Source organism: Conger conger, chromosome 9 (assembly GCF_963514075.1).
Source record: "Conger conger chromosome 9, fConCon1.1, whole genome shotgun sequence".
NCBI classification, from domain to species: Eukaryota; Metazoa; Chordata; class Actinopteri; order Anguilliformes; family Congridae; genus Conger; species Conger conger.
The window spans coordinates 1,437,204-1,448,189 of record NC_083768.1 but is presented as its reverse complement, the minus strand read 5'-3'; the positions used below and the strand labels follow the sequence as shown (position 1 = coordinate 1,448,189).

Sequence of the window (10,986 nt, the reverse complement as noted above, 5' to 3'; positions counted from 1 at the left end):
CGTGGAACGTCACCTCTCTGGTGGGGAAGGAACCGGAGCTAGTGCGTGAGGCGGAGCGGTACCAACGAGATATAGTTGGGCTCACCTCCACACACAGCACTGGTTCCGGAACCAAACTCCTGGAGAGGGACTGGACTCTGTTCTTTTCTGGAGTTGCTCAGGGGAGAGGCGCCGGGCGGGTGTGGGGATACTCACAAGCCACCGGCTGAGCGCCACCCGGGGAATGAGAGGGTCGCCTCTCTGCGACTACGTGTCGCTGGGGGGAAAGCTCTGACTGTCATTTGTGCTTATGCACCAAATGGCAGTTCAGAGTATCCAGCCTTCTTGGAGTCACTGCGCGGCATCCTGGAAAGGGTGCCACCCGGAGACTCCATAGTTCCATAGTCCATAGTTCTGCTGGGCGACTTCAACGCTCACGTGGGCAATGACGGAGAAACCTGGAAGGGGGTGATTGGGAGGAATGGCCTGCCCGATCTTAACCCGAGTGGTGTCTTGTTATTGGACTTCTGTGCTGGTCATGGATTGTCGATAACAAACACCATGTTCGAGCATAGGGTAGCTCATAATTGTACTTGGTACCAGAGCGCCTTAAGCCAAAGATCGATGATCGACTTTGTGGACGTATCATCAGATCTGCGGCCGTATGTCTTGGACACTCGGGTGAAGAGAGGAGCAGAGCTGTCAACTGATCACCACCTGGTGGTGAGTTGGATCAGTATAATCCGCGAGGTCTTCAACTCCCACCTCTGAAGGAACTTCTCACGCATCCTGGGAGAGGCTGGGGACATGGAGTCCGAGTGGGCCATGTTCAAAGCCTCCATTGCAGAGGCGGCAAGAAGGAGCTGTGGCCAGAAGGTCATCGGTGCCTGGCGGGGCGGCAACCCAAGAACCCGCTGGTGGACACCAGCGGTGAGGGAAGCCGTCAAACTGAAGAAGGAGGCCTTTTGGGTTTGGCTGGCCCGGGGCTCCCCTGAAGCAGCAGACAGGTACTGGGTGGCCAGAAGGGCTGCGGCTTCGGCAGTCGCCAAAGCAAAAACCCGGGTATGGGAGTTCGGGAAGGCTATGGAGAAGGACTCTCGGTTGGCCTCAAGGAAGTTCTGGCAAACCATCTGACGAAGGGAAAGCAGGGCTTGTCTCAGGGTGCTGGAAAGGAGGCTCCAACCGACGGTCGAACCTTAGATTCAGGAGGAGCAATGTGGCTTCCGTCCTGGTTGTGGAACAGTGGACCAGCTTTTTACCTTGGCGGGGTTGCTGGCAGGGTCATGGGAGTTTGCCGATCCAATCCACATGTGCTTTGTGGACTTGGAGAAGGCTTTTGACCATGTCCCCCGGGGAACCCTGTGGGGGGTACTGTGGGAGTATGGGGTACCGGGGCCGTTGTTACGAGCGATCCGGTTCCTGTATAACCAAAGTGAGAGCTGTGTCCGCATCCTCGGCACAAAGTCAAGCACGTTTCCAGTGGGTGTTGGACTCCGCCAAGGTTGCCCCTTGTCACTGGTCCTGTTTGTGATATTCATGGACAGGATTTCAAGGCGCAGCCGAGGTGAGGAGAGTGTCCGGTTTGGTGACCTCAGAATTGTGTCTCTGCTTTTTGCGGATGACGTGGTTCTGCTGGCTTCATCGGACCGGGACCTTCAGCATGCACTGGAGCAGTTTGCAGCCGAGTGTGAAGCGGCTGGGATGAGAGTCAGCACCTCCAAGTCCGAGGCCATGGTTCTCTGTCGGAAAATGGTGGATTGGAGTATCTCGGGGTCTTGTTAACAAGTAAGGGTAGAAGGGAGTGTGAGATCGACAGGCGGATCGGTGCAGCGTCAGCAGTAATGCGGGCGTTGCACCAGACCGTTACCGGTCGATCTACATCCCAACCCTCACCTATGGTCACGAGCTTTGGGTAGTGACTGAAAGAACGAGATTGCGTATACAAGCGGCCGAAATGAGCTTCCTCTGTAGGGTGGTTGGGCTCAGCCTTAGAGAGCCCAGAACCCGCTGGAGAGATTATATATCTGTGAACGCCTCGGGATCCCCCAGGAGGAGCTGGAATGCGTTGCTGGGGAGAGGGACGCCTGGAATACCCAGCTTAGCTTACTGCCACCGCAACCCGACTCCGGATAAGTGGGTGATAATGGATGGATGGATTTTAACCACACTGAACTAAAGTACATTTGTAGTCTCATTTGAAGACTAAAGCTTATGTTAGGACAGACTGTACGTATAGCCCTGTTGATATAGGGAGATGTGGCACTTCTGTCACTGAGCACTGCTCTCTCAGCTGGCTTGCATCATCATCCAAAGATAACATTAAATGTAATAATTATAAAAAAATGAATACAGACCTGGAGAGGTACTGTCACAGTACTAGATGGATTGAACATGTGATATTCTGGACCATAACTGTCATGTTCCGTATATATCCTTTATCGTTCACAAAATCGCCCAATTGACAACATATAGCAAAGACTGAGATGCTTTTCTTTGCATGGCTAAATGCGATCCCACGAGAGGTTAACAGCACGTTTGTGTGGGACATGCCGGGAACGTTTCTCTGTGACTTTCACAGAAATCATTCAGAACATTAAGATCCCTTCACCGACTTGGGTGCATAGCAGATCAGTTCATCAGCATTCCGGGATTGTTTGGCATCGATGTGGCTCGAGACTCACTCAGGATTCATCAAACTATTCTGATATTTACTCTCTATTCGGGACTTGGTGGATGACAGGAGCTGAACCGCATTACCCTTGAAGTGGAATTAGTTCACCCCTTCCATTTGTACAAATAAATGGCGTTTAATTTGTGTATGAATTAGATCTGATAACCTGTGCTAACCAGCCAACACCCCAGTGGGGTTAATTATCAGGCCCTGTGCAGTGCCTCAAATGAAATGCAGGGGGATAATTTAATTCTGTGGATACAGCACATCAAATCACATCTCAGAGAGAATCGCCAGAGGAGAATTACAGACAGAGATTGCTTTTTTTATCCCTTAAGACACACAACACTGCTTTGTGCTGCATTGTGTTCTTCCATAGGATGTGTACATTAGCGGAGATATCCACGCATTACTCTGTCTTCTTGACCATGTCGAGTGCCTGTTGATTGTATGTGTGTGTGTGTATGAGTGTGAGTGAGTGTGCGTATGTGTGTGTGTGTGTGTGTGTGTGTATGAGGGTGAGTTAGTGTGTTTGTGTGTATGGAGTGTGTATATGGAGCTCAGAAAATGAAATGAAGACACACACACACCAGCAATAGCTGTCAAAAAGAGTAGAAACTATGAAAGAATAAGATTTGCATACTTGGTGTAATGATCCAAAATCACTTTTAATCCAGTAAGAGTGGTGATGCTTTGGCCAAACCAAGCCTTTGTCAGAACAAAACTGGGGCCATCGTTGCATTAAGAGCATTACATCAGGTGCAGGAGTCTAACTCTTTCATATGGAACTCCACAGAAAGTGTGAGTGTGAAGTCAGACATCTGAAGGACCTGGCTCTAATGTCATTCATCAGAACAGGGAGGGAAGTACTCCATATGTTCCAGTGGCTTTTCGTAATTATTTTTGTTATTTTTGTTCATGTTCATCTGTGTATATCAGATCTCATTGTGTGGGAAGATTCAGGGACTGTATTCCTGTTTCTGTTAGTCCTGCCTAACGCCTTTCTGATGCACTGAAGTAAAGAAAATCTTTATTTAACTTAAATACAAATCTGTCAATCATCAGCGTATTGGTGTAATACCTACAGTTGGGGGTCATTGAGTATTTTTTAGGAACACCATCGATGCTGAAGGTGGGACCCCCAGACAGGAGTGAGGAGGACTCTGTTCTGACCGTCTCTCTGTCCCTGCACACTGCTCACCTGCGCGTGCTCTTCCCTCCGCAGTGCCAGCCCATTGCCGGTCACGGGTTCGTGTTGGACCAGTACAAGTGCCACTGCAAGAGGGGGTTCTACCACCCCGGCCGGCTGGCACTGAACGGCTTCAAACGTGAGTTTCACAGCAAGCCCCTCTGCCCTCACACAGCTCAACTTTAAGCATTTTACTCGGATGAACCTGTGTCTATGAAACTGACCCGAAATATCTCAACTTCACAGGTCCACAAAAGGACATTACATAAAGAAAATGTTTTCGTGATTCAAATTATTATTTAAATTATTATTATCATTTAAACAAAAAAGAATTGCTATTTATTTTCCATTTATATCACTGAATATGTTTTCTTTTTTGTCACGTTGAAGATCCCTTCGTATTCACCCTTCATTGAGAATACGTTTTATAGTATTCAGGGCACATTGGAAGCCAAAATTATAATTACCTGCACACATATACACATCACCACACACACACTCATGCACGCACACACATACAGATCTACATACATGCATGCACACACTCACACACACACACACACACACACACACTCTCACACATACAGACGCGAACACAGCCAGGCACACACACATACAGTCAAACACCTGCACACACCTGTACATGTATGCATGTGTATCACTGGCAGTTCATACAGTATGCAGTGCTTGTGATGTCGTCACTGCAGTATTCTTGCGTTGGTGATGCAGTGGTAGTAACAGTAGTAATGGAATATCACTGCAGTGTTCTTGCGTTGGTGATGCAGTAGTAGTAACAGTAGTAATGGAATATCACTGCAGTATGCTTGCGTTGGTGATGCAGTAGTAGTAACAGTAGTAATGGAATATCACTGGAGTATTCTTGCGTTGGTGATGCAGTAGTAGTAACAGTAGTAATGGAATATCACTGCAGTATGCTTGCGTTGGTGATGCAGTAGTAGTAACAGTAGTAATGGAATATCACTGCAGTGTTCTTGCGTTGGTGATGCAGTAGTAGTAACAGTAGTAATGGAATATCACTGCAGTGTTCTTGCGTTGGTGATGCAGTAGTAGTAACAGTAGTAATGGAATATCACTGCAGTGGCGCATGCCGCCATTTTGTCGCAGGTGAAAAGTTTGTGACGAGGGAAGCCTCCTCTTCCCCAGGTTCTGGAAAAACAGTTCTAGCAGGTTTAGCGATCACTTATAATCTCGTCAGTCTGTGAAGAAAAAGAGCAATGTTTCTTTTTGCTCGTATTCCGAAGTTCAGGGAGATAATATTTCCATCACCAATATCTCCATAGAGTTATTTGGGCGGGGGAAGATGAACTTATTCCCTTTATTCCCTGTTTTTACCCTGTAGCACTTTGAGATTTGGTCTCCAAATGTAAAGTGCACTACAAATAAAATGCATTATTATTATTATTATTAACTCATCATGATCGCTAAACCTGCTAGAACAATTTTTGTGACGTAAAGCTCTTATTACTTTTGTCAGTCAAAGTTATGGACAAACTTTGATTGAATCCCAGACACTTTCACCGAGCAGAGAGTTTACTGAAACAGTTAAACTGTGGGACTTACGACGGAGCCCGTGCCACAGGTTGTTGGAATGGAAGTGGAACGGTTTGGTGGTGTGGCGATGTGGCGATGTTGAGGACACACAGGAGTTATCTTTGAGTGCACAATCTACGGCGACACTCAAACACCTGAGTGCGGGCTGAAAGCGAAACGCCATGGCAACAGAGAGACGCCATCCCGTTTAGTGGCACCGATGCGTCTGGTGTCTCAGTCCAGCGGGTATACGCAGGTAATTAACTTCTGCAGCGTCTGTCCTTCCAGCTGTGGCACATCTGTACCAGTGAGGTTAATTAATGAAGTTAACTCTGTGACTGGAGTCAATTCCACCGAGACGCCAGCCAAACTAAATATCCTTCCACCGGACGGGGAACTATAATCAGCAAACTAAATATCCTTCCGTCAGACGGGGAACTATAATCGCCAACCCAAATATCCTTCCACCTGTTTTTTGAGTCCAGTGTCATTATGAAGGTGTTTCTGCTTTGGCAGAGGAGACGTATTCCTCCTAATTGTCCCATTTGCGTCATTCTGGCATTGTGGGCAATGCAGTGAGGTCACTTGGAGTTTTGCCTGTTCTTGTGAATCGATTTGAAGTGAAGGCAGACAGGAGGGCTCAGATAACCGGCTTGTGGTGTTTGTTAAACTTTGTTTTGATTTTGTAGATGAGACGAGATTAGATTAATTCTTTATTGTCCTTCTTGAAATTTGTTGCCACATTCAACAAAGTAGAGTAGACGTGTAGCAGTGTGATTAGATGTGTAGCAGTGTGTGGAGATTACATGTGTAGCAGTGTGTTTAGATATGCAGCAGTGTGTGGAGATTAGATATGCAGCAGTGTGTTTAGATTTGTAGCAGTATGTGGAGATTACATGTGTAGCAGTGTGTTTAGATTTGTAGCAGTGTGTGGAGATTACATGTGTAGCAGTGTGTTTAGATTTGTAGCAGTATGTGGAGATTACATGTGTAGCAGTGTGTTTAGATTTGTAGCAGTATGTGGAGATTACATGTGTAGCAGTGTGTTTAGATTTGTAGCAGTATGTGGAGATTACATGTGTAGCAGTGTGTTTAGATTTGTAGCAGTGTGTGGAGATTACATGTGTAGCAGTGTGTTTAGATTTGTAGCAGTATGTGGAGATTACATGTGTAGCAGTGTGTTTAGATTTGTAGCAGTGTGTGGAGATTACATGTGTAGCAGTGTGTTTAGATTTGTAGCAGTGTGTGGAGATTACATGTGTAGCAGTGTGTTTAGATTTGTAGCAGTATGTGGAGATTACATGTGTAGCAGTGTGTTTAGATTTGTAGCAGTGTGTGGAGATTACATGTGTAGCAGTGTGTTTAGATTTGTAGCAGTGTGTGGAGATTACATGTGTAGCAGTGTGTTTAGATTTGTAGCAGTGTGTGGAGATTACATGTGTAGCAGTGTGTTTAGATTTGTAGCAGTATGTGGAGATTACATGTGTAGCAGTGTGTTTAGATTTGTAGCAGTGTGTAGATTAAATGTGTAGCAGTGTGTTTAGGTTTGTGGCAGTGCATTCAGATTTTTAAGGTTGCATTTCTGCGTTTAGGTTTTGAGGAGGGCTGTCCCCTATTTGTGGGGTTTTTTCCCGCGGGGGCTAGCCCCCGCCCCCGCCCTGGAAAGCAAATGACAGCAGTGAGCGTTGAAAAGGTCCCTCTCTCTCTCTCTCTCCCTCTCCTCATCCCTCTCGCTCTCTCTACCTCCCTCTCCCCCCCTCCCTCTCTCCCTCTCTCACGGCGAGGAGGGTAATGCGATTACAGACGAGAGAGAGAGAGAGAGAGCCCCGCTCCAGAATATTCTATCTCTTTTATCCCACCACTGCTTAATGACAAACCGCCCCACCCTGGGGGAGACGTCTCTGTCACGTCCCCACAGGAGGCTGGAGATGCATTTTCCCTTTTTCTGCTCCTCCTCTTCTGCAGACGGCCTGGTCCATAAGTCGAAGCATTGACACAGGATTGTGGAGTCATAATTATTTTACATTATATACGGTCTGTAGTATAGTGTATACTTTTTCCTAAATGGCCACATCATCATTTGTTTCTAAATGGCCATGTCATATTGAGCCAACACTTCCTTATTTTTACACAGAAAAATGTCTGTCATAATACATTTCTTAAGTCTTGTAATAAGACTGTAAGCAATTATGGTTTTCTTTCAAGCAGAAAATATTAGCTTTACAAGTGAAATTGTCTTACTCCTATGCAGGCCTGGGTGAAATACAGTATGTAATTGTTTTTGTCTTATTTAGCAAAAATATATTTGTAAACGATGATGTTTTACTCAAAGTGACTGACAGTTGATTAGACTAAACTGGGGCCAATGTGGGGTTAAGGGCCTTGCTCAAGGGCCCAACAGCTGCCCTGATCTTATTGTGGCTACACTGGGGCTTGAACCACTGACCTTCCAGGTCCCAGTCAAGCACTATATCCACTCGGCTACAGGCTGCACCCAATATAAGATTTTTGGTTATCAGTTATCAGGCCCAGGAAAAGGTTCAGTAAAAAATAAATACATTTTAAAAAAGAAAAATACTCTTTTATTTCAGTTAAACAATAGATAAGTCTTTTTTATTGCTCTTTGTTGCAGTCCCAGATGCCCTGGTGCAGTGTGCGATGCTGAGACCCTGTTCTCCTCCTCCTCCATATTACAGAGATCACCTCTCCCCACGCCTCCTGGGCCAGACCGGGAATCACACCACCACTTCCCTCTGTTTCTTAATGAAGCAATTGTCTGAGAAATGTGCAATTTACATAAAAACACGATTAGAATTCACATTAAACTGCGTGCATCAATCCTCCGCATTCACGCCTGCTAACGGTGTGGGAACTGCACTATGCTCCCGCATGGTGCAGTGCATCATTTCTGCATCATAACTGCATGCTGAAGCACAAAGGTTCAGAGATTAATGCCACATCTGACCCCATCTTTATTTTTTAGTGTGGCAGGAAATGCTGTGGTCTGGTTTCCTGTTTGCAATAAAAAGGTATCCCTCCTAGAAATAGTTTTCTTAGGCAACACTGATATAATTGTTATCAAAGATTTACAACACTGGTTCTCAAATCACGGTCCTCGAGGGCTGAGAACTGCTGGTTTCCAGCCCTCCCTTTACCTGGGAGTCAGGTGTGAAGACCAGTCTGACCAATCAGTAGCACTAATTACCCGGGAGAAAAGAAAACCAGGGCTGGATTTGGATTTGAGGGCCAGATTTGATGATCCATTACATTATTGTCATTTGGCAGACACTCTTATCCAGAGCAACATACAGTTGATTAGACTAAGCAGGAGACAATCCTCCCCTGGAGCAATGCAGGGTTAAGGGCCTTGCTCAAGGGCCCAACAGGATCTTATTGTGGCTACACCGGGATTAGAACCACCGACCACTACGCTACAGGCCGCCCCTGATCCCTGACTTGCAGTTTAGCTGGATGGCAGCTTCCTGTGTACCAGTGTGTAGCTCCACCTGGATGATGCAACGGCAGCCATTTTGTGCCAGAATGCTCACCACACACCAGAGGGAGAGAGAACAATTTTTTCCTCCAATTAAATCAGAGGATGATTAGGTGGCAGGTTGAGAGAGCCAGTTTAGGAGTTTAGCCAGGACACCGGGGAACCCTCTGCTCTTTGTGAAGAGTGTCATGGGATCTGTAATGACCACAGTGAGTCAGGACCTCGGTTTAACGTCTCATTCAAAAGATGAAAGACTCTTCTTTGCAGAACCACAGCTATGTTCTCACAGGTACACTTTGCTGCAGTTTTAAAACAAAATATCCTCTGGGGGTGGTAAATAAGCTCAGATCTTTAAGGAATATGACATTACAAGCATTTTTCAAATCCTGCTGAACTACCCATCTTTACGTATGAGGTAGTCTAGTGATATGAGGTGGCTGTGTGAATTTAATTTCTGCAAACCCACTGGACCGTCCTGCTCCACTTGTTTTTATTTCATATAGTTTGCTGTATTTATGCCAAGGAGTTTGATATGTTATTGTATAAATCTGGTTTTCGAAACCAGGTAGCGAATGTGTTTCTCTGGTCCTGGTTGTTTGCAGGAGTCTGTTGCACTGGCTATGCTTAACAAAATCATTAAATTATTTTATATTTGCACCAGTTCACCTCCACACACTGTTTATGATTGTCAGGCTATTACCTGTTTCTGTTGGTTTGGTGTAGCCATTATGGTGTTCGCTCTTATCCTACAGGGGAGAGGACGCTGGCATTGACTGTTTGCCGCTTCTCCGCCTGAGCTAGATCTAACTTTCTATAGTTGATTTTACGGACCTTTTTTTTTTACAGATTATTAGTAGTTTTTAAGCGTGGTTTATTGAGCATTTTGTGCACTGAGCTTTTTGTGCGGATTTTCCTACCTGCTGCCGCCCGTCTAAACCCGCCGTTTCAGTCATCCATATTCGGATCACCTGCACTCCTGGTTTACTTCAACGTCCACCACGCTCCAGCTCATGTCTCGACCAGCGCTGTTGTGAGATATTTCCCTGGGCAGTTTTTCAGCTGTCCCCGGTGCGGGTTGGCCTCGTTGCCTGGGACCGCTACCTCCACAGTAGCCAGCCCTCCGCCAGCCGCCCTCCGCTAGCCGCCCTTCAGCCAACTAGCGGCACTGGATTGCCTGGCTGGCTAACGGGTAACCCAACCATGCTGAAATATTTCCCCTCTCAGCTGCTGGAATTTAACAACTGCACGACCCCCTCCTGCATTTCAGTTATCAAACAGCTTGGACTTCTACGCCGACTTCGTTACATGCATAGAAGCTCCCGGCAAAAGTTTGTCTACTTCCAGCCTGGTCATTCAATTCCTTCCATCTGCTCTGCTGCACGCTCTGCCGCACCTCGTACACGTCATCAGAACTTCGTCGCACCTGGATTTAGTAGCAGCACTGGAAACATAGTGAGGCTGCCTCACTCCAGGCTGCATAGAAAACGTGGAGAGGATTTCACACTGCACAGGCTGCACAGAAAAAGAGGAGTGGATTTCACAGTTCTTCGCCCCATACAGAGATTCATTACTCCTCCTACCGTCAAAATGGAATTATTGAACATTCAATCCCTCAACCTCAAATCCACTTTCATTCATGACCACATACTGGACAAAGGGTTGGACCTCATGTGCCTCACGGAGACGTGGCAACAGCCAGGGGTCTATACCACTTTAAACAAAGCTTGTCCCCCCGGTTACAAGTACATTGAAAAATCCCGTAGCACTGGCCGCGGTGGTGGCCTGGCCGTATTCCACCGTTTCGATCTGGATTTGTCCCCCCTCTCTTTGCCTAACCACTCGTCATTCGAATGCCTTGCATTTAAATGTAAACCCCCCTCCCCCACGACAATTCTGCTCATCTACCGCCCACCCAAACGAAACTCTGCCTTTATCCCAGAAATGCATGACCTTCTCACAACCCTCTGTACAACATCTGCCAATATCATCATTCTCGGAGATATAAACATTCATGTTGACACCCCCTCCTGCCACTCTGCATCTGCCTTTCTACAATTACTGGACTGCTTAAACCTCATTCAACATGTCAACGTCCCAACACAC

General features: G+C 46.4%; 1 protein-coding gene across 1 annotated transcript in view; it reads left to right on the top strand.

The window, feature by feature from the left end:
- LOC133136344 (metabotropic glycine receptor-like) overlaps positions 1 to 10,986 on the top strand; it is a 76,786-nt gene that overhangs the window by 35,798 nt on the left and 30,002 nt on the right. The window contains exon 3 of the mRNA XM_061253769.1: positions 3,876 to 3,978. Coding sequence (XP_061109753.1) covers positions 3,876 to 3,978 — 103 coding nt within the window. The remainder of the gene's footprint in view (positions 1 to 3,875; positions 3,979 to 10,986) is intronic.